We start from the raw sequence: 21,957 nt of genomic DNA on the forward strand, positions 1-21,957 counted from the left end.
AGGGGAGTTTGGGAAGGAGGGAAGGACAAGCACCTCCATGACATGGGGGGTCTTCAGGAGCTTGGAAGAGGAAGGCCCTTCCCCAAAGGACAACTGCAGAGATGCTGCATCATAGGTGGGTGCCCTTCCAGGTGCCGGCTGTCTCCTTTCCATTTCCAGAGGCCCAGCCCTTCCCACATTCATTCCTCGTCTGAGGAGGCTGCAGGACTGACTCATATCACCTAAGCCCACTGGAACCTCCTGACAGGAGTCTGCTGGGGTTTTCCAGAGATAACAGTGACAAGGTCCAAAGTTCTTTCCCTGTCTCTTCTTGAAATGGGAAGGTTGAGACCAAGGCTTGCCTCTGCCTGTGGAAGGATGGAGATGGAGCATCTGTGACCTCGGAGGACACCCAGGTGTGGAGAGAGGGCCTGCAAGTGACAGACCAAGACCTCTCTCCTCCCAGGGAAGAGATGTGGAAGCCTGGAGTGGAGGCAGTGAGGGAGGAAGAGGAGAACTAGGGGCTTTCCTGGTCATCTTTGCATCCTTCCTGCAGCCTGGACTGTCACCAGGCCCCACCCAAAAGGAGAAGAAAGAGGGAGAGCCTGGGACAGCAGGGGTGGGGGTGAGCTCTGCACCTCTCTGAGCCACATTCTCTCCCTGTATCTGGAAATAGCTGCCTTAAATTCCCCTCAGAAAGCATTGCTTCTCTTTGCCTGACACAAACTCGAGAGAAGAGGAACTGCTGGGCCTGCCAGAGGCGGGCAACCGGGACTGAATAGGCTAGGTGTGGCTGTGAGAGCAAGGGCAGCAGAGCATGGACAGGGAGCTGGCAGGGGAGGGGAGACCCCAGCACTGCTTTGGGCAGGTTGAGATTGAAGTGCCAGGAGGCAAGAGATGCAGCCCTGGAGCAGGGGAGGGGCCAGCGCTGATCTTTTTTTTTTTTTTTTGAGATGGAGTCTTGCCCTGTCGCCCAGGCTGGAGTACAGTAGTGCAATCTCGGCTCACTGCAACCTCTGCCTCCTGGGTTCAAGCAATCTCATGCCTCAGCCTCCCAAGTAGTTGGGGTTGTAGGCGCCCACCACCACGCCAGCTAATTTTTGTATTTTTAGTAGAGATGGGGTTTCACCATGTTGGCCAGGCTGGTCTCAAACTCCTGATGTCAAGTGATCCGCCTGCCTCGGCCTCCCAGAGTGCTGGGATTACAGGCGTGGCCACCGCATCTGGCCGTCAGGGCTGATCGTTCATTCATTTAGCGCATGCGTGAGTCGGACTCTGGTCTAGACGCTGGGACAGCACGGAGCCGGACAGACAAGCCCTGCACCCTGTCCTCCAGCTGGGCACCGAAATGCGAGCCTCTCCCTCTTACCATCTTCCTTGATTCCTGATCAAGGAATTCAAATTCCATGATTCCTCCTGGGACCTCACCTGTCCTTTCCAGCTTGGCTGGGGAAGTGAGGGAAGCTGCTGTGCTGTGCCAAGGCCCCCCTCCCCTGTCCTGTTTTCCTATTCACTCGGGGAAGGGGCCATAGAGGATGGCATGGATTTCGGCAGGTCCCTGGCATTGAGCTGCTCGCTGGGAGGAGGTCTGGGGCCAACTGCTGGTACCCTTTTAACTAGACTATGGGAGACTGAGCCCCTTATAACAGCCAAGAATCCCCATCAACATCCTGCAACATAGGAATAAATACTCTAAAGAAAATACAAAGTCCGAGGCCAGGTGCAGTGGCTCATGCCTGTAACCCCAGCACTTTGGGAGGCTGAGGTGGGCAGATCACTTGAGCCCTGGAGTTCCAGACCAGCCCGGGCAACACAGGGAGACCCTGTCTCTATAAAAAATTTAAAAATTAGCCGGCATGGTGGTGTATGCCTGTGGTCCCAGCCACTCAGGAGGCTGAGGCAGGAGGATCACTTGAGCCCAGGAAGTCGAAGCTGCAGTGAGCCATGACTTGTGCCACTGCACTCCAGCCTGGGTGACAGAGTGAGACCCTGCCTCAAATATAAAGAAAGAAAGAAAGAAAAATAAAGAAAATAGAAGAGGGTCATATTATAGAGAATGAGACTGCAGGGACAGAGGCCTGGAAGTCTCTCCATTGCATTCCAATGGAGGAAGCAGACAGGGAGTGAGTGCACGCTTAAACAATAATAAACAAAGTAATTTTATGAGGTGGGATTTTAATGTGGCTTCTAAGAGGTAACCTGTGCGAGCAGATGAAATTGAGCCCGACTTGGTTGGGTGGGTCCGTACAGAAGAGAGGAGAGGGCTCGGGACCCAGCTGTGGGCACAGGAACCAGAGAACAGGAGAATGGGGTTAAGCAGAATTGCAGTCCACGCAGAAAGGTCCCTCCATTTTCTTTGGCAGTGGCTGGATTCTCACCCTGCCTCCCACCTGAAGACCAGAGGCAGGAGGGAGGCCCAGGGGCTCTGTGTGGGCTTGCTGTGGCCTGGCCTGCGTGACTCGGCAAGAATGGGCAGGACATACCTTCCTGGAGGGATTCCCTAGGGGAAGCGTCCATAGAGCTGCCTGGGGGGCTGTCTCCATCCCCTTATCCCCTCAGCTTGGATGCGGTAACCTGCAGGGCAGAAGCTCTGTTGAAGCTCTGTCGAATCCTCACAGAGGCCTGTGAGGATTTCCCACCCACCTTCTCTGCTCCTGGGTCCCCTGCTTCAGTGGCTCTTACCGGGAACCACAGGTGATCTTCCTTTGGACACTTTCTCTGTTTATGCTAAAATTCAAGCTGTGTTGAGCTAATGCCTTATCTACCAAGATTTTGGAGGTCATGGATAAAAAGATACCCTGCAAGATGGACAGATACTCTGGTGAATAGAGTCCTTTCCAACTTCACCAAATTCACTCACCAGAATCATCCGCAGACAGTATTTTCAGAGCATTCCTGAAGTAGAGGTATTGTCATGGTGAGGTGCGATGGTAACTGGGGAAAGGGGTCCTTAGCATGGTGTGCTGGTGACTGTGGAACAGCTGGCTCTCCAGGGGGAAAGAGCCCTGGGTCATAGCATTTGCTGATAAATATTCCCACCAGTTCACCTCACATGAATTGGGGAGCCTGGGCAGCGCAGATGGGCACTATCCTACCCCAGGTGGTAACTCAGTCCCAGGAGAGCTGTGTGGCCCTGCCCATGAGACTCCAGAGGACTCCAGAAGAATCCCACTGCCAGATCAGGGTCACAGAACAATGCCGGACAGGCAGAGCGGGCACCGTGCAGGGCCGGGGGTCTGGGAGAGCGTCAGAAGCTGCTAGGGCCTGTCCTCCCGGAACTGGGCCACTGTGGGCCTTTCATCTCCCGCCTCCCTTTCTGCGCCACTCCTGCGGCTGCCTGCCTCTGCCCCTTCCCACCCCACCACCCCCAGTGCAGCAATTACGGCGCTAATTAGGCTGCTTTGATCATCTTTAGAAATGGCCACATTGGGGAGGGACTCTGCCAAGCAATTAGGGGCAGAGGGGTGGGGAGCTCCAGGGCTTCCTCAGGGGGTGGGGCTGCTGAGAAACCCCAGACACCCCCTGCCCTCCTCCCTCCAGGAGTGTCTGCCCCGTCATAGCTGTAAGCTCCTCAGGGGGTAGAGGCAGATGGGGATCCCCCCCAATCCCAGCCCTGGAGCCAAGGCCCGCCCCCACCCAGCAGCCCCCCTCTGCCTGGCCTGCAGCCCAACCGTCAGCTCTTCTTCCCTGTCTTGGCCCCTTTGATGGAGCCGCAGAAACAAGGGCTCCTTTGACAGAAGGGGGGCTCAGAGCTGGGATGATGAGACTTCAAAGGTGAAGGTCAAGCCCACTACCCCACTCCTCCCCCAATCTTGGCCACCGTCCCGTGCACCCCTCCCCCAGGCTGTCCTCTATAAAGACCCCGCAGCCCCATTCCCCTGTGGGCTCCTAGGAGTTAAGGGCCAGGTGAGGGCTGACCAGGGAGGCGGGTAATTTTGATGTAAGAGAACGGGGTCAGATGATTTGAGGGACAAGAATTCAGTGCCTGGGGGCCGAAAGGCAGCAGAAGGCGGGCACCAAAGGATAGGCACCCAGAAGGTGGACTCCGAGGAGGAGAGAGGACGGGGGTCTCTCACCCCAGCTCCTGCTCACCATGCTGCTGGCTGTGCTGCTGCTGCTACCTCTCCCAAGCTCATGGTTTGCCCACGGGCACCCACTGTACACGCGCCTGCCCCCCAGCACCCTGCAAGGTAAGTCCAGGCTGGTCTGAGAGCCGCGGAGTTGGGAGGAATGTAGAGGAAGTGGGACCCTGGGCGGGCGGGGACAGAAGAGCTTGTCACCCCCACTCATAAGGACCTTTGGCCCCTTCTGCCCACCCTGCTGCGAGAAGGGGCCAAGAACTGAGATATAGGTGGGAGAGGAGGGGTGTGGCGGGAAAGGGAAGGGGAGCTGTTGAGCATGCTGAAAGGAATGGAGAGAAGGCCCCAAGAAGCAGAGAGAAACGGCCCGGGGCAGCACCCTGCCCTTGGCTGTCCCGGCCGAAGGTGGGCCACTCAAACACAGCTACTTTCAGTCAATAAAGCTGAGTTTTGCGATGTCTGTATCTTTGGGGTGGTGTCTTTAAAAAAAATTGTGAAGGAAAAGCACCTTTCAAAGATTCCAGTCCAGCTCAGTTGAATTAGGGAGACATCTTGGGCTGAGAACCTGGGACCACGGGCTCTGAGTGCTGGGCCCGGCGTCCCCGGGGCTCACTTGCCTCCTCGTTCTGTCCCAGGCGCGTGGGTCTCCCGAGGCAGGGCTCAGGGCTGGGGCCAGGAGGCTGAGGCTGAGGCTCCTCCCCAACCACGCATGATTGTGTGCCCCCTGTCCCAGCAGTTCTGTCGGCCCAGGGGACTCAGGCGTTGCAGGCAGCCCAGAGGAGCGCCCAGTGGGCAATAAACCGAGTGGCGATGGAGATCCAGCACAGATCGCACGAGTGCCGAGGTGCCCACCCTGCCCCCCCGTGCCCCAGTGAGCTTGCTGCCTACCCTGGGCCCATTCTGCTGCCTCTGTCCCTTCCCTTCAGTCTTCACTCCCCTCTTGGGGGCAGAGACTGTGTTGGGCCGCAACCTAGACTACGTTTGTGAAGGTCTGTCTCTCCGAGTGGAAAGAACACGCTAGGCTTGGGGCATGGCCTGGGCAAAGGCAGGGAAGCGGAAACACTCTGGGCTCCTGTGGTGACCAGAAGTTCATGGTTGCTGAACTAGAACCCTTGTGGGGTGGAGGGCTGAGCGCAAAAGGAGAGATGGGGAGAGAGAGGCTCGGCCCAGCCTGGGGTGAGGACAGGCGAGAGGGCAGCAGTGAGACTCAAAGGTCTGTTTCTCTGCAGGATCTGGGCGCCCCAGGCCTCAAGCTCCCCTCCAGGACCCACCTGAGCCAGGTGAGGCTGAAAAGGCTCGAGGGGGCAGGCCTGAGAGCCGGGTGGGCCTCGAAGGCGAGGATGGCCAGAACATGTCCCTCGTGACACCCCTTGCCCCTTTCTAGGGCCGTGCGGCGAGAGGCGTCCGAGCACTGCCAATGTGACGCGGGCCCACGGCCGCATCGTGGGGGGCAGTGCGGCGCCGCCCGGGGCCTGGCCCTGGCTGGTGAGGCTGCAGCTCGGCGGGCAGCCTCTGTGCGGCGGCGTCCTGGTAGCGGCCTCCTGGGTGCTCACGGCAGCGCACTGCTTTGTAGGGTAAGTAGGACCCCCAGGCCTTGCCCAGCTGGGGTCCCCGGCGCTGGGCCCCGCACCTGCCGGGTTGTCCGGCGGGCGACGCGCGGGAAAGGTGGTCTCTGCTGCCCCCTGGCGGCGGCCGGCCCCGGGCTTCCCCGTCTCAAGGCGCCGCGCCCGCCCCGCCAGGATGCCAGCCCGGAGGGGGTGGCACGGCCGGGCGAGTTCGCCCCCTCTGGGACGGGACCCCTCCCCGGCCCGCCCTCCGTGCCCCCCAGGTGGAGAAAGCCCGGCATGCGGGCGGAGGGGCAGGGTCTCCGAGGGGCCTGCGGGGTGTGCCCCTGTCCTTCCTGCGTCTCAGCTGCCGCTCGACCCGCAGCGCCCCGAATGAGCTTCTGTGGACTGTGACGCTGGCCGAGGGGTCCCGGGGGGAGCAAGCGGAGGAGGTGCCAGTGAACCGCATCCTGCCCCACCCCAAGGTGAGAAGGCAGTCCCCAGGCCCCCAAGGCTGGGCACCGCACCCCCACCCGTGCCTCCTTGACCCTGCGCCGCCTCCCCCTCCTCAGTTTGACCCGCGGACCTTCCACAACGACCTGGCCCTGGTGCAGCTGTGGACGCCGGTGAGCCCGGGGGGATCGGCGCGCCCCGTGTGCCTGCCCCAGGAGCCCCAGGAGCCCCCTGCCGGAACCGCCTGCGCCATCGCGGGCTGGGGGGCCCTCTTCGAAGGTACTGGGCGTGGGTGAGCCGGCGCGTGGTGGGAAGAATTGGGGGTCCGAGGTAATAGAGTGTGAGGAGGCCGGGTTGCCTTGGAAAAATGCTGCCTGCCCTTTCAAAGGGGGAGGAATCAAGGGGGGTGGTGGGAAGGGGACCCTCAAGGCGGGGCTCTTGACCTCCAAACCTGAGCCTTCCACCCCTTCCCTGCAGACGGGCCTGAGGCTGAAGCAGTGAGAGAGGCCCGTGTTCCCCTGCTCAGCACCGACACCTGCAGAAGAGCCCTGGGGCCCGGGCTGCGCCCCAGCACCATGCTCTGCGCCGGGTATCTGGCGGGGGGCGTTGACTCGTGCCAGGTATGAACCCAGTCTGATGAGAAAAGGCCGGCTGAGCCTTCCCAGGGCCACTACGGCCTCTTTTCCTTCCACGTCTGTCTGTCACTCGACTTCTCTGAGCCTCTCTGTCCTCATCCCTAAAATGGACACAAGTGGCAAGCTCACACCTGCCAGGCGTAAGGCAGGCGTCATAGGGGGCAGGTGAATGCAGCGTCCTCTCTCTTGGCCCCGCAGGGTGACTCGGGAGGCCCCCTGACCTGTTCTGAGCCTGGCCCCCGCCCTAGAGAGGTCCTGTTCGGAGTCACCTCCTGGGGGGACGGCTGCGGGGAGCCAGGGAAGCCCGGGGTCTACACCCGCGTGGCGGTGTTCAAGGACTGGCTCCAGGAGCAGATGAGCGGTGAGCGCCCTCTTTTCCAATGCCCCGTCCCCAGTGCCCCAACGGACAACCGTGGGACAAGCCCGTTTCCACCCGGCCCATGCCCATTCCCAGCTCCCTTCTGCCTCGGGAAAGCCTGTCTCCTTCCGGGGAAGGAGTGAGGGGGCTAGGGCCCCAAATAGAGGGTGAGCTGACCTCTGTCCCGCCCGCAGCAGCCTCCTCCAGCCGCGAGCCCAGCTGCAGGGAGCTTCTGGCCTGGGACCCCCCCCAGGAGCTGCAGGCAGACGCCGCCCGGCTCTGCGCCTTCTATGCCCGCCTGTGCCCGGGGTCCCAGGGCGCCTGTGCGCGCCTGGCGCACCAGCAGTGCCTGCAGCGCCGACGGCGATGCGGTCAGTTCTGTTCACCCGGACCCGGACGGGGGGCGGAGGGGAGGGGCCTGGCCAGCCTCTGACCGCCGCTCCGACTCCTGTCCGGTCCGCAGAGCTGCGCTCGCTGGCGCACACGCTGCTGGGCCTGCTGCGGAACGCGCAGGAGCTGCTCGGGCCGCGTCCGGGACTGCGGCGCCTGGCCCCCGCCCTGGCTCGCCCCGCTCCAGCGCTCAGGGAGTCTCCTCTGCACCCCGCCCGCGAGCTGCGGCTTCACTCAGGTACCCCGCGCCCTCCAGCCCAGCCCAGCCCTGGCCCGGCCCCACCCGCGCGGCAGAGCCACTTTCTCCGCCGAGGCGGGACCCTAACCCTGTGCCTCCCCAGGATCGCGGGCTGCAGGCACTCGGTTCCCGAAGCGGAGGCCGGAGCCGCGCGGAGAAGCCAACGGTAATGACGCCCCCTGCCGACCTTCAGGAGGGGATAGGCTGAGGGCCTGGACGAGGTCGGAAGCGCTTCTACTGCAGCTCCGGAAAGCGCTTACCCCGTGGGGCAACAGGGTGGACTCGCTCTCCCCTCCCTGCCATAGAGCTTATGACTCTTTTGGAGTACTTGTGGTTTTAGCTCTCATCAGTGTCAAACAGAGATGCTTTGCCTGGTGTTACTGCTTAACTTCTCCGAGCCTCAGTTTCCCCATCTATAGCATAAGAGGATAAGTGTGTCCCCTGGGAGGCCATCCTGAGGTGCTGGTGGGAGTGCCACCCCCAGTTCCATACCGCAACCGTTCATTATTCCCGGGGCCTCTCCTCTTCCTCCAGGCTGCCCTGGGCTGGAGCCCCTGCGACAGAAGTTGGCTGCCCTGCAGGGGGCCCATGCCTGGATCCTGCAGGTCCCCTCAGAGCACCTGGCCATGAACTTTCATGAGGTAGGTCCCCAGGCTTCCGGACTCCTTCACGATGGCCTGGGAAGGCTGAGACCCAGCCCAGAGAAGATGCAGAGGGCCCAGCCCCGATACCCTCCCAGCAGCCTGGGGTCGCCTCTGCCCCAGCTCTGGGGGTAGGTAGAGGGTCCGAGGGGAAGGGAGTGGGGCCTGCGGAGTGTAAGCCAGGCCACTGGGGGTGGTGGTGGGGAGAGTGAGTAGAGGGGTGGGTGGGAGTGTCCATGTGAGCGGGAAATGAGCAGGGTTTCCGGGTCTAGGTGAGAGTTTCTGGGGCCCAGGGGGAGAGGGGGTGACCTCTGGGGTTTAACTCAGGAGTAAGTTTCTGGGCCCCTGATGTCCACTCCTCCCTGTGTAGGTCCTGGCAGATCTGGGCTCCAAGACACTGACCGGGCTCTTCAGAGCCTGGGTGCGGGCAGGCTTGGGGGGCCGGCATGTGGCCTTCAGCGGCCTGGTGGGCCTGGAGCCGGCCACACTGGCTCGCAGCCTCCCCCGGCTGCTGGTGCAGGCCCTGCAGGCCTTCCGCGTGGCTGCCCTGGCAGAAGGGGAGCCCGAGGGACCCTGGATGGATGTAGGGCAGGGGCCCAGGCTGGAGAGGAAGGGGCACCACCCACTCAACCCTCAGGTACCCCCCGCCAGACAACCCTGAGCCATGTCTGGGCCCCCAGCCCCTGGGGAGGACCTACTGCTCCCAGGGGCTGAGAGGGGTTCGGGAGCATAATGACAAACTGTCGCTGCCACAGTGGCTGGGTGTGTGTGGGTGGGATGGGGTGGGGGTCCTGGGCCCCCCGTGTCTTCCCAGGTTTACAATCAGAGAATCACAGCTGCTTTAATAAATGTTATTTATAATACACGGAAACAACTCTGGAGCTTTCTTGGGATGGGACCTGGTGGGTGGACATTCAGTCTCAGGGGTGGGGCCCAGGCAGGGCTGCCTCTGGAAGCAGTTGGCAAGGGTAACAGAGGCTGGAAAGGGGCTGTGAGGCCCCCATCTGAGCCTATCTCCTGCCTCCTGAGAAGCAGCAGCAGCTGGCCTGCCTGTTGCCCCGCCCCCGTGCATGGCTGCCCAGCGCTGGCCCCAGTGCCCAGCGTCTCCGCCCAGCACCCCCCCCCGGCCCTCCCTCCCCACCCCCCGCCTCCGAGCTGCAGGGAGTCCCAGCCTGGGATCTTTGCCTCATGTCCTTGGGCTCCTGCCCTGGCTGGCCCGTCTCCATGAGGTATCAGATTGTGTTTCCGGCTGCCTCTTCCCGTTGACCCCCTCCTCCCCCAACACCTGTCCCCTCTTCCGCCCACCCTCATTCCACAGCCCTGTAGACAGGAGGGGCAGATGCACGTCCCAGTCAGAGGGATGGGATGGAGGGGCCAGTGCTGACACTGGGGCTGCTGGCTGCCCTGGCGGTGTGTGGTAAGGGAAGACACCCTCCCCACCCTGGGGTCCCCCGTGATGCTTACCCAGGCCCCACACCGCATGGCTCCTCACTCACTCCACTCCCACTCTGCCATCTCTCCCTGTGGGGGGCCGCCTTCTGGGGTCCCCACTCCCAGGGAGCGGTTGGGTTCCCCCCTGCTCATCCCAACCTCATGGTCCAGCAGGACCTCAGGGCAGCTTCCTTCCTGAGTCCCCTGCCCAGGGCCCCATTCAGTCCTTGTCCCTGACCCTCCCCAGGCAGCTGGGGGCTGAACGAGGAGGAGCGGCTGATCCGGCACCTGTTTCAAGAGAAGGGCTACAACAAGGAGCTCCGGCCCGTGGCACACAAAGAGGAGAGTGTGGACATTGCCCTGGCCCTCACACTCTCCAACCTCATCTCCCTGGTGAGAGGCCCTCCGGTGCTGGGTTGGGAGGGAGGGCAGGGATGGCTTTCCAGGACCAGGATAGCCATGGAGGAAGCTAGAAGCCCCCACCTGGCCTATGGCCACTCCCTTCCTGGGAAACGTGCTGCGGCTGCTCTGTGCCCTGAGAGGCTGCTGTCCTGCCCCTCCAGTGTCAGCTCTGTGGTGTCCCCCAACCACACCCATAGCATGCCCCATCTGTGACACACTTCAGAGGCCACCGGTCCTCTCTGCTCCCTGGTGGCCTACCCACTCCTGACTGCGAGTGATCACGGCCCAGATGCCACGGTTTCCCTGGGTGCCAATTGACAGTGGGTGAATGTAGGCTGGGTGTGGTGGCTCATGCCTGTAATCCCAGCACTTTGGGAGGCCGAGGTGGGCGGATCACCTGAGGTCAGGAGTTCGAGACCAGCCTGGCCAACATAGTAAAACCTGATCTCTACTAAAAATACAAAAATTAGCCGGGTGTGATGGTGTGCGCCTATAATCCCAGCTACTAGGAAGGCTGAGGCAGGAGAATCGCTTGAACCCAGGAGGCAGAGGTTGCAGGTTGCAGTGAGCCGAGCTCGTGCCACTGCACTCCATCCTGGGCAATTGAGCAAGACCCTGGAAAAAAAAAAAAGAGAGAGAGTGGGTGAATGTGTGCGGATAAAAGAATGATATGGCCCTGAAGGATGGCCCTACCGTCTAATTACAGAAAGAAGTTGAGGAGACCCTCACTACCAATGTGTGGATAGAGCACGTAAGAATGCCCCTCCCAGCCGGGCGCAGTGGCTCATGCCCGTAATCCCAGCACTTCGGAAGGCCGAGGGGGGTGGATCACGAGGTCAGGAGATCGAGACCATCTTGGCTAACATGGTGAAACCCCGTCTCTACTAAAAATACAAAAAATTAGCTGGGTGTGGTGGCGGGTACCTGTAGTCCCAGCTACTCGGGAAGCTGAGGCAGGAGAATGGTGTGAACGCAGGAGGCGGAGCTTGCAGTGAGCCGAGATTGCGCCACTGCACTCCAGCCTGGGCGACAGAACAAGACTCCATCTCAAAAAAAAGAGAATGCCCCTCCCAGAGCCAGTGGGGTCGGGAAGGGAATGCAGGGCACCAGATTGCTTCTGCATGGAGATCCCGTCTGCCTCGGACACTGTTCTCCAGGAGGGGTTGGTGCCTCCCTACAGGGAAGCCCCAGGCCCAACTGTCCTTCCCCCACCTAGTGCCCTCACCAGCCCTGATGTCACCTTCAAGTGGATTAGGATTCACGTGTTGGAAAATTGCCACTTTATCTTGATGTTTATTAGAAAACATTCTCCTCCTGCCTGTCAAAAGTCCACAGTACAGACACAAATCGTCTATGCTCACAGTAGAAATAATGCTCCCTTAGTTGTGCAGTGAGCATCCTGCACAGCTGTCCATGACAGACCTGAATCCGCACTCTGTACCTGCCTTCCCCAAACCTCTTTTGTCACAGCTCTCAGACCCTGTTCAGTCTTCTGTCAGGGAAGTGGGGGGAGCTAGGAGCCTGGATGGCTGCAGAGTGCACTGGTGACATGCCTTTGGGATTCCAGGGCTGGACAGACAACCGGCTGAAGTGGAATGCTGAAGAATTTGGAAACATCAGTGTCCTGCGCCTCCCCCCGGACATGGTGTGGCTCCCAGAGATTGTGCTGGAGAACAAGTTGAGCCAAGCCCTCCCTGACCTCCCCTCTGTCACCCTGCCTCCTTTCCTTAAGCCTCCTCTGCCTCCCCCAACTCTGCCAGTCGTGAGTGGCCAGAGCTCACTATGGTTCTTGTCCCTGTCCCCCAGCAATGATGGCTCCTTCCAGATCTCCTACTCCTGCAACGTGCTTGTCTACGCCTACGGCTTCGTGTACTGGCTGCCACCTGCCATCTTCCGCTCCTCCTGCCCCATCTCTGTCACCTATTTCCCCTTCGACTGGCAGAACTGCTCCCTCAAGTTCAGGTGTGCCCATTTCTCCAGCCACCCCTCACCCCAAAGCACCCTGCCAGAGGCCAAAGAAGGTGACTGAAGCGCCCTCAGACAGAGGCCCCTGCCCTGTCTGGATTAGTGCTGCCCTCCCCACAATGGTCCTCCCTTACCAGCCCTTCCCCACTCTGTGGCCCCAGCCACTGGCCGAGTGTCACTCTCTGCCCATTGCTCTCCCCAGTTCCCTCAAGTATACGGCCAAAGAGATCACCCTGAGCCTGAAACAGGATGCCAAGGAGAACCGCACCTACCCCGTGGAGTGGATCATCATTGATCCTGAAGGCTTCACAGGTGCTGGGAACAGCCGCCAGTGGGTGGGCAGGTCCCTCAGACACACACAGACACACTGGCCCTGCCCACCCCAGAGATACACACGTGCACACACACACACACTTAGGACACCAATACACAGCTACTCACACACGCAGCTAGACACAGAAGGGCAGACACATACCTGCCCACAGAGGAGCACACAGACACTCACACTTCCTGAATGCAAAGCTATCCCAAAGGCAGAGAGAGAAGGTGCCAGGGCCCTCCCCATGCCTCTGCCCAGGCCCGGAAGTCATGCTTCTCCCACATGAGATGCCTGTGGCTGACAGGGGTTTAGTCTTTCCTGTGCCTGGTGAGCCCAGGGGTGTGGTTGTCATGAGGGCTGTGTTATCCTGATGGGGGTGTCTGCCACCCCTCCTGACATCCTCATCCCCAATCTGTACCCAGGCTCGGATCCTCCATGGGGCCTACCACTCGCCCTGTCTATCAGAAGGGACCCTGTCTCACTGTCTCAGGCTGGCACATCATGGCAGGGATAGTTTTACTGTCACTGGCTCATTATCCCCAAGGCCCAGGCCGAGGAGTGGATCAATTAATGTCCAGGAGGCTTTTCTTTGTTACTCAGGAAGACAGGCTCAATGTCTGAGAGCATTTGTTTGACTTGGTGTCTTAATATGCAATACCTGTTTTTGGCTCGTGTATCTTTTGAGCCAAAAGATACTCCTTATTTGAGTCATGTATGGCCTCAGCTTCTATTTTTTCCGAAAAGGTAAAAAAGAAATCAGTCACAGAGGAAGATTTCCCCTCACAGATGGAAACTTCCATCCCGACCCCCCAGGGAACGACACCCAACGGGACCCCGTAGACAGCCCGTCTGTGTCTCTGGACTGGCTTGCCCTGCCCAGCCCCTCATTCTGTCCCCAGGACCTGCCTAGCCCCCTTGGCCTGGCCTGACCCTAAGATGTCCATGTGCCGCCCTCAGAGAACGGGGAGTGGGAGATAGTCCACCGGCCGGCCAGGGTCAACGTGGACCCCAGAGCCCCTCTGGACAGCCCCAGCCGCCAGGACATCACCTTCTACCTCATCATCCGCCGCAAGCCCCTCTTCTACATCATCAACATCCTGGTGCCCTGCGTGCTCATCTCCTTCATGGTCAACCTGGTCTTCTACCTACCGGCCGACAGTGAGCCTCCAGGCCCCGTCCCCTGCTCCCCCTCCCCAAGCCCACCTGAGCACAGCCAGCCCCAGCCCTGCCCCCTCACTTCCTCCTGGGAGCCACCTGGGGTCTCCATTCCTGGAGCTCCCTGCCTGGATCCAGGTGTGAGGGCCAGGTGGCCACCCAGAGGGAGGGCTGTATGACTCTGGGCAACATCCCCAAATGGACAGGGCAGGGCATCTCCAAGATGCTACTCCCCACGGACTCTCAGAAGAACTGCTAAACTGTCCCTCTGTCAGGGCAGAGACCAAGTCCCTCATGGTCACCAGTGTGTGACCATGGGCCTGGCACACAGGAGGCCCTCAACTGTTGAACCAGTGGGTGAATAACAGGGTCTCTAGGACAGTAGGGTGTGAGGCAGAAAACCCATCTGTGCTCACCTGACTCTATGAGGCAGTGGTTTACAAGTTCAGAATATTTACTATGAGCAGGGCATAGTGAGTCCCAGGGTCAAAGGCCACCCAGCCCCTGCCCCTGGCAGGACTTGAGGAGGGAGAAGTGGGGCACCTTCCATCTGCAGTGGGGTTGGGAGGGCTTCTAGAGGAGGTGGAGTTTGAATGGACTTGAGCAGGATTGGGTGGGGCTACCACAGGCAGGAGGAGCAATGCCAATAAGGAGGGGGCCAGGCAGGGGCTGAGGGGACCTCAGCAGGGGAGCCCCCCTTCCCGCCCTTGCCATCACGTGCAGGAGCTCAGGTGGGAAGAGCAAGACAGCACTGGGCTGGGGTCTCTGAGTGAGGGGCTGGGAGTTGGGGTGTTATCCTGGTTCTACAAGGACAACCTGGCGCTTTCTAAGCGGGGAGTAACGCACGCAGGTCTGTGCTCCAGGAGGGTTCAGTGGCGTGGGTGGGTTGTGACAGCTGATTTTCATGAGCACTTACCCAGTGCCAGGCAGAGTGATGCGTGTTAAACACACTCTGTCACCACATTTAACAGTTGAGAAAACTGATGCACAGAGAGGTTGGGCTACTTGCCCAAGGTCACCCAGCTAGTAAGTGGCAGAGCTGAGATTTGCACCCAGGCACTCTAGCTCCATAACCCATAATTTTCATCAGGGTACGATGGTACTACAGAGGTGCCAGGGGCCACAGCGGGACCCTCTAGGACCGGTGCCCCAAGGTCACAGCTAAGTCTGGCTTCCCCAGGTGGCGAGAAGACATCAGTGGCCATCTCGGTGCTCCTGGCTCAGTCTGTCTTCCTGCTGCTCATCTCCAAGCGTCTGCCCGCCACATCCATGGCCATCCCCCTTATCGGCAAGTGAGTGATGCTCAAGCCCGGCCTCACCCTGCTTGCCCAGCCCAGCCCTGGGAGCTCCAAGCTGAGTGTTTGCCCACAGGTTCCTGCTCTTCGGCATGGTGCTGGTCACCATGGTTGTGGTGATCTGTGTCATCGTGCTCAACATCCACTTCCGAACACCCAGCACCCATGTGCTGTCTGAGGGGGTCAAGAAGGTGAGTACTTGGCCCGGCGCAAGGCTCACTACTGTAATCCTGGCACTTCAGGAGGCTGAGGCAGGAGAATCTCTTGAGCCCAGGAGTTGGAGACCAGCCTGGGCAACATAGAGACACCCCTGTCTCTACAAACAATCAAAAAAAATTAGCCAGATGTGGTGGCGCATGCTTGTATTCCCAGCTACTCAAGAGGCTGAGGTGGATCACTTGAGCCTGGGAGGTCAAAGCTGCAGTGAGCTGTGATCACGCCAGGGCACTCCAGCCTGGGCAACACAGTGAGACCTTGTCTCAAAAAAAAAAAAAAAAAAAAAGAAATGAGCACTCTCAATAGCCAAAAGCTGGAGACTGAGCCAGGTACAGTGGCTCACACCTGGAGTCTCAGCTACTCGGGAGGCTGAGGTGGGAGGATCCCTGGAACCCAGGAGTTGGAGGTTGCAATGTGCTATGATCACAGTTGCACCCCAGTCTGGGCAACAGATCGAGACCCCATCTCTAAAAAAATAAAATAAAATGAAAAGCAGGGGCTGAGCATGGTAGCTCACACCTATAATCCCAGCACTTTGGTGGCTGAGGCGGGTGGATCACCTGAGGTCAAGAGTTCGAGACCACCCTGGACAACATGGTGAAACTCCATCTCTACTAAAAATACAAAAATTAGCCAGGCGTGATAGTGTGCGCTTGTAATCTGAGCTACTCGGGGGGCTGAGGTACGAGAATCGCTTGAACTCGGGAGGTGGAGGTTGCAGTGAGCCGAGATCTCACCACTGCACTCCAGCCTGGGCGACAAGAGACAAGAGCGAAACTCTGTCTCCAAAAAAAAAAAAAAAAAAATCTGGAACTTGTCCAAAGGCCATCTGTAGAATGGGTAAAGACACTGGACATATACTCCCACGGGAGTGCTGCTCAGCCGTGCAGAAGCACCTGCGGCTGCTGCAGCCCTGCACGTGTGAACCTCCTGGCACAGTGTTCTGTGAAAGAAACCAGACGCAGCAGCACATGCTGCAGGCCTCACTTTGTAAGAAGTTCAAGAACAGGCCAAATCAATGTTTGGTGATGGAAGTCAGAATGGTGGCTATCTCTGGGGCTGGGAGGGAACTGAGTGGGGGCAGGTGTGAGGGAGATTTTTGGGGATCATGTTCACTATCTCATCACTGGTGATTTACCCAGTGGAATGCATCTGTAAAAATTCATCTAGCTATATACTTAAGATGTGCTCATTCCACTGTATGCTGCAACTCAGAAGGAAAAAGGGGAGGACTGAGTGCAGGGTGCTCAGGAGGGGGCTGCCCTTGCCTCTTGGCTGCTGCAGGGCTGGCTGGCTGTTCTGGGACAGCTGAAGGCAGTTTAGCAACTCTTCTTTTTCTTTTTTGAGATGGAGTCTCCCTCTGTCGCCCAGGCTGGAGTGCAGTGGTTCGATCTCAGCTCACTGCAACCTCTGCCTCCCAGGTTCAAGTGATTTTCATGCCTCAGCCTCCTAAGTAGCTGGGATTACAGGCGCCCGCCAACATGCCTGGCTAATTTTTGTATTTTTGGTAGAGATGGGTTTCACCACGTTGGCCATGCTGGTCTCCAACTCCTGACCTCAAGTGATCCACCTGCCTCGGCTTCCCAAAGAGCTGGGACTACAGGCGTGAGCCACTGTGCCCGGCCTTAGCAACTCTTTGTCTTTCAGCATTTGATGGGGGAGACTCTAGCATTTGGAGCATTTACCTTAGTTTTTGGTCTTTAATCATTTTTAGTGAATGGGTTCTGCTCCGCACCATGGGTGATGTGGGAGAGCTGGAAGCAACCTGCATGTGCATCAGTAGGAGATCGAGGAATCAATGACAGAGTCAGACGGGGGAGCACTTTGTGGCAGCCAGGAATGAAGTCACAGATGTTAGCATGTGTAAAGGTCACCCCATGCTTGTAAAATGGCCTTTTTGGCCAGGCATGGTGCCTCGCCTGTAATCCCAGCACTTTGGGAGGCCAAGTCAGGTGGATCATGAGGTCAGGAGAGCAAGACCATCCTGGCCAACATGGTGAAACCCCATCTCTACTAAAAATACAAAAATTAGCTGGGCATGGTGGCGCGTGCCTGTAGTCCCAACTACTTGGTAGACTGAGGCAGGAGAATCACTTGAACCCGGGAGGTGGAGGTTGCAGTGAGCCGAGATCGCGCCACTGCACTCCAGCCTGGTGACAGAATGAGACTCCATCTCAAAAACAAAAAACAAAAAACAACGCCTTTCTTGTGGCCCCTTGACATGGCCCCAGCTCTTCCTGGAGACCCTGCCAGAGCTCCTGCACATGTCCCGCCCAGCAGAGGATGGACCCAGCCCTGGGGCCCTGGTGCGGAGGAGCAGCTCCCTGGGATACATCTCCAAGGCCGAGGAGTACTTCCTGCTCAAGTCCCGCAGTGACCTCATGTTCGAGAAGCAGTCAGAGCGGCATGGGCTGGCCAGGCGCCTCACCACTGCACGTGGGTCCCCGCTGGTCTTGGTTTTCAGCCCATCTGTGGGAGGTGGGTGGAGGCAGGCCTCACACCCACTCTGGCCCATCGTCTGTAGGCCGACCCCCAGCAAGCTCTGAGCAGGCCCAGCAGGAACTCTTCAATGAGCTGAAGCCAGCTGTGGATGGGGCAAACTTCATTGTTAACCACATGAGGGACCAGAACAATTACAATGAGGTAAGGGACCACAGGATTGCCATGTACAGGTGTTCAAGTAGGGCACTGATTAAGTGTATTCTATCTTAAGAGGGCAGGGTTCCCCTTAGAGGCACACACCAACTTAGATGAGGGAGTTAATGTGACACAGATTCCAGGCCCCCCCCCCCCCAGGGAGAGAGAACTCCTGCCTGGCACCCTATAGCAGCACTGGGGCCGGGCACACACACATAGGCACACAGCTCCACCCTGTCCAGGCCACACTCTGAGCATCCCTTAGGATCCCTTCTTTCTCCCAGCTGCCAATCATTTTCTGTCCCTACTCAGTTCCAAGCCTGATACTCCAGACAGAACCAGACATTTTAAAGGTAGCCGTATATGGTTATTCAATATTATACCACTTCTAAAAACTATCTCTTGAGAAAGGGCACCTTTTCCCAGTTCACATATGGGCTGGCAGCAGCCCTGACTTGCTGAGATGGGGGAGAAGAAGAGAGGGGTCTATCCACCTTCCTCAGCCCCTAGGAGAGACCCCTGGGCCTCAGTTCCTCTCTAGCCCCAGAGCCCTGTGCTACAGCTGAGAGGGAGGCTATGGTCTGTTCCTGCCTCCTCAACAGAGTGATCAGCCCTGCCTGTGGCCAGAGGGGCCTGGGACCTTCCTAGGGACAAGCCAGCACTATCCTGCAAGCCCGAGGCAGCCTCTGCAGGCACACTGAGCCGCCCTCTGCCTCCATGGCTGGGCCCCAGCTTGGGGGTGGGGCTTTGTGGCCTGAGGCCCTTCTCACCCCACTCTCTCTGCCCCTACCCACAGGAGAAAGACAGCTGGAACCGAGTGGCCCGCACAGTGGACCGCCTCTGCCTGTTTGTGGTGACGCCTGTCATGGTGGTGGGCACAGCCTGGATCTTCCTGCAGGGCGTTTACAACCAGCCACCACCCCAGCCTTTTCCTGGGGACCCCTACTCCTACAATGTGCAGGACAAGCGCTTCATCTAGGGTGGGCCTGTGGGGGAGCCAGGATACAGCAGGGTCTGAGAGAGGAGCCACGGTCCCTAATGACACCCACTCCTAGCCCTGAGGCTCGTGCCCCTCAGACTGGGGAAGAGTCCAAGGAAGGGAGGGAGCAGCCACTCCTCAATGCTCAGTGGCTCCCCTGAAATCAAGACAGGGGCCACCTGAGACGGTCTGAGGGTGGACATCGGCTACAGCGGGTGGGCAGGACGATTTGGGGGGAGGCCTGAGGCTGGCTCAGGGGCCAGGGGAGAGGCCACTCAGGGTGGCCTCAGGGGGAGAGCTCTGATAGGGGTGAGACAGATAGGGCCCCTTCTCTGCTTCTCCTCCCCCAAGGTGTGGGGGAGAGCTCTGATAGGGGTGAGACAGATAGGGCCCCTTCTCTGCTTCTCCTCCCCCAAGGTGTGGGGTAGAGCAGGCAGGAATCTGCGCCTTCACTCTCTGGCCCCTCCAGCCTCCCTCTTCCCACCTACCCTTCAACCTCAGGCTTCTGAGGCCTTGCCTGGGACTGAGGTTGAGGACACCTCCCTCCCTCCAGACCCCAGAGTATCCTTTCCTAGCTCTTTCTGCCTTGACCTCTCTGCCTAGGTCCCTTTGGGAAGTTGAGGACTGGAGTGGAAAGGTCAGGATCGACATCCACAAAGACTTGGGGTCAGCCTGAGGTTGCACACACAATCCTAGAGGACCAGAATGCAGCACCTCTCCCCAAAGGGTCCCTGCCCCCCAGCACCTACTCCTCTCCAAAGTAGGGTTGTCATGCATTATTTGGGGCATACATATTCTAAAAAATCATTCATTGTTTCTCTGAAATTTGTCCTGTATTTTTATTTGCTAAATCTAGCAACCCTATCCCAAAGGCAGCCTCCACTCAATCTTATCCTGAGGGCCAAAGGCCAAGGCTGCAGGAATTGGGAGACAAGGGTCTGTTTGTATGGCAGTCCACCTCCAAGATGGCCCCAGTGATGCCCAGTATTCACAACCTTGTGCAGTCCCCTCACTCTGTACCAGGGTGGGTCTGGGTAACCAATAGAATGAGGCAGAAGTGATGGTACCTCACTTCCCAGATTTGGTTAGGAAAGACACTATGGCCTCTTTCTTGCTCATTAGCCCTCATTCTCACATCAGTTGGATCTCTCACTTTGGGGAAGCCAGCTGGCATGTTGAGGAGCCCTATGGAGAGGCCCACATGGCAAGGAACTAAGGCCTCCTGCCAACAGCCACGTGAGTGAATGTGGAAGTGGATCCTCTGCCCCAGTAGGGCCTTCGGATGAGATCACAGCCCAGTAGACATCTTATGTGCAGCCCCATGAAAGTCCCTAAGCCAGAACCACCAGCTAAGTGACTCCTGGATTCCTGACCCCCAGAAACTGTGTGAGATAATAAATGTGTGTTGTTTTAAGTGACAACGTTTTGGTGTCATTTGTTACACCAGCAATGTGACCTTGAGTGAGCTGCTCCTCATCTCTTACCTTCCATCTTCTAATCTGCAAAATGTGTGTCTAGTAAGTCCTAGTCATGGGGTGTTGTGAAAATTGAATTTCTAGTAGGAGCATTTTCATGTGACCTGCACATTTAATGGGTGGTGATTTAACCCATTTCCCTCAGGGCGGAATTGGTGACCTCATTAACTCAGATATACAGGAGGTGAGATTTTTAATGTTTAGATGTAACCAAGGAAAAAGAAAAACCATTTAAAACCAAAACTGACCCCAGTAACCTCTGCCTTCCAGCATCAGCATGAACTATTCACAAAATTCAAGGTACAAATCTTTAATTGTCCTGTCTAAATAGGAAAGCCAGTTTGTTCTCACACCTGTCAGGTGAGCAGGAAGTCTGAGACTTCCCCAGGAATAGCCCATCAACTCAGGGAGGGTCCGTCTAGGGCCCTCAGCCACAGTCTTTGCTTCTCTCTGCCTCATGGTGGCGCTGGTGGCAGCAGGTCTTGGTTCAACCACCAGGTGAGTCCTCAGTTCTATTAGGCCCTGCTCAAGTGGCTGTGGACTTCCAGAGAAGACAACCCCAAAATGTGACACAAAACCGGGGGGGTGCCTCCTGCACAGGCTCCCAGGGTCACCACAGTTTCCACCAGAGGCACCCACTCCCCCAGCACGGTGGTGCTGTCAGGACTGGTCCACTCTGACTGACATGGAACTCCATCTTCTGTCCCCAGGAAGCCATGCTCACAGGCACAGCTTTCCGGGAAGCCAGAGAGTGTTCCTTACTCTCTCCAGACCAACAGGGCTACCCTCTCTCTTTCAATGGACAGCGAATCAGTAATACACTGGCCTGCAAGGAACAGAAAGCTCAAGGAATTGTAGCTTAAACACATAAGGTTTCCTTTTTCTCACATAGTAATAATAGGGAGGCAGAGGTGATCACGTTGGCTCAGCTGTCTAACAAAGCTATCAGGGACCCAGGCATTTTGCCATCTGCCCAGCCCTGCCTCCATGGCAAGTTGGCTTCTGTCCTCAGACCTGTTGGCCCCAGTTTGTGAGCTGACAGCCACAGCTGCACGCTTAGCACCTATGTTCAGGCAGAAAAGGGCCAGCCATTTCTGACCCCTTTCATCAAGAAGCAAAACTTTTCCATAGGCCGGGCACAGTGGCTCACGCCTGTAATCACAGCACTTTGGGAGGCCGAGGCGGCTGGATCACCTGAGGTCAAGAGTTCAAGACCAGCCTGACGAACATGGTGAAACCCCCTCTCTACTAAAAATACAAAAATTAGATGGGCGTGGTGGCGCCCGCCTGTAATCCCAGCTACTCAGGAGGCTGAGGCAAGAGAACCGCTTGAACCCAGGAGGCAGAGGTTGCAGTGAGCCGAGATCAAGCCACTGTACTCCAGCCTTGGCGACAAGAGTGAAACTCCATCTCAAAGAAAAAAAAAAAAAAAAACTTTTCCATAAAGCTCCAGTAGACATCCCGCAGGTCAAAACATCACATGGCTAGCCTATCTGAAGGGAGACTAGGAAATGAGTATCTTGCTCTACCAGCCATTATAACAGAGGGTGGCAAAGGAGAAGTAGTGTTAGACAATTCTACAGATGATTTTCTCTGAATGGGTCCTGTCCCTGCACACGTAACCCCTGCAAGAAACTTCCATTCCTCATTGATGATTTACCCTTCGGAGAACACCAAGAAGGCTTCTAGGCCGTCTCTCCCAGAGCAGAGAAAGGGAGAAAACAGGAGGGTTGGGGGTAGGGGATGCAGGGACAGGTGGTCCACTG

The 21,957-nt window shown here is 58.1% G+C and overlaps 2 protein-coding genes and 1 long non-coding RNA gene across 7 annotated transcripts; 2 read left to right on the forward strand and 1 right to left on the reverse strand.

Annotated features, from left to right (window-relative positions):
* Window positions 1–2,137: 2,137 nt before the first annotated feature.
* LOC134756627 (uncharacterized) lies at window positions 2,138–2,556 on the reverse strand. The gene is made up of 2 exons (XR_010129517.1): window positions 2,463–2,556; window positions 2,138–2,255 (listed from the first exon to the last, which is right to left on the reverse strand). It is a non-coding gene; the product is annotated as an uncharacterized lncRNA (long non-coding RNA).
* A 1,305-nt stretch (window positions 2,557–3,861) lies between these two features.
* On the forward strand, window positions 3,862–9,188 carry PRSS56 (serine protease 56). Of its 2 annotated transcripts, none has more exons than XM_004033360.2 (13): window positions 3,862–4,169; window positions 4,795–4,902; window positions 5,288–5,338; window positions 5,443–5,632; window positions 5,988–6,087; window positions 6,175–6,334; window positions 6,533–6,675; window positions 6,889–7,051; window positions 7,246–7,419; window positions 7,512–7,676; window positions 7,780–7,842; window positions 8,211–8,317; window positions 8,688–9,188. In XM_004033360.2, exons 1-13 carry the CDS (start codon window positions 4,073–4,075, stop codon window positions 8,976–8,978), a joined length of 1,812 nt encoding a protein of 603 aa, XP_004033408.1. In that variant the 5' UTR covers window positions 3,862–4,072; the 3' UTR covers window positions 8,979–9,188. The 2 variants fall into 2 exon arrangements, with proteins under 2 accessions (XP_004033408.1, XP_030864663.1); XM_031008803.2 differs by having other exon boundaries at window positions 4,073–4,169; window positions 7,243–7,419.
* Window positions 9,189–9,682: 494 nt separating this feature from the next.
* On the forward strand, window positions 9,683–20,127 carry CHRND (cholinergic receptor nicotinic delta subunit). Of its 4 annotated transcripts, XM_019021826.3 has the most exons (12): window positions 9,683–9,734; window positions 9,996–10,141; window positions 10,857–10,901; window positions 11,718–11,827; window positions 11,957–12,112; window positions 12,318–12,427; window positions 13,392–13,592; window positions 14,770–14,881; window positions 14,961–15,075; window positions 17,332–17,536; window positions 17,625–17,743; window positions 18,534–20,127. In XM_019021826.3, exons 1-12 carry the CDS (start codon window positions 9,683–9,685, stop codon window positions 18,714–18,716), a joined length of 1,554 nt encoding a protein of 517 aa, XP_018877371.1. In that variant the 3' UTR covers window positions 18,717–20,127. The 4 variants fall into 4 exon arrangements, with proteins under 4 accessions (XP_018877371.1, XP_063550767.1, XP_018877373.1 ...); XM_063694697.1 differs by lacking the exon at window positions 10,857–10,901 and having other exon boundaries at window positions 18,534–18,716; XM_019021828.3 differs by lacking the exons at window positions 9,683–9,734; window positions 9,996–10,141; window positions 10,857–10,901 and having other exon boundaries at window positions 11,746–11,795; window positions 18,534–18,716.
* Window positions 20,128–21,957: the final 1,830 nt, after the last annotated feature.

Source organism: Gorilla gorilla, chromosome 11 (assembly GCF_029281585.2).
Source record: "Gorilla gorilla gorilla isolate KB3781 chromosome 11, NHGRI_mGorGor1-v2.1_pri, whole genome shotgun sequence".
NCBI lineage: Eukaryota > Metazoa > Chordata > Mammalia > Primates > Hominidae > Gorilla > Gorilla gorilla.

Coding starts and splice junctions, on each gene's coding strand:
- CHRND (XM_019021826.3), top strand. CDS start 9,683: ATGGAGGGGCCAGTGCTGACACTGGGGCTGCTGGCTGCCCTGGCGGTG. Junction 11,828..11,956: donor GAGATTGTGCTGGAGAACAA/GTTGAGCCAAGC, acceptor CCTGTCCCCCAG/CAATGATGGCTCCTTCCAGA. Junction 12,428..13,391: donor TGATCCTGAAGGCTTCACAG/GTGCTGGGAACA, acceptor TGCCGCCCTCAG/AGAACGGGGAGTGGGAGATA.
- PRSS56 (XM_031008803.2), top strand. CDS start 4,073: ATGCTGCTGGCTGTGCTGCTGCTGCTACCTCTCCCAAGCTCATGGTTT. Junction 7,420..7,511: donor GCAGCGCCGACGGCGATGCG/GTCAGTTCTGTT, acceptor TCCGGTCCGCAG/AGCTGCGCTCGCTGGCGCAC. Junction 7,843..8,210: donor GCCGCGCGGAGAAGCCAACG/GTAATGACGCCC, acceptor CTCTTCCTCCAG/GCTGCCCTGGGCTGGAGCCC.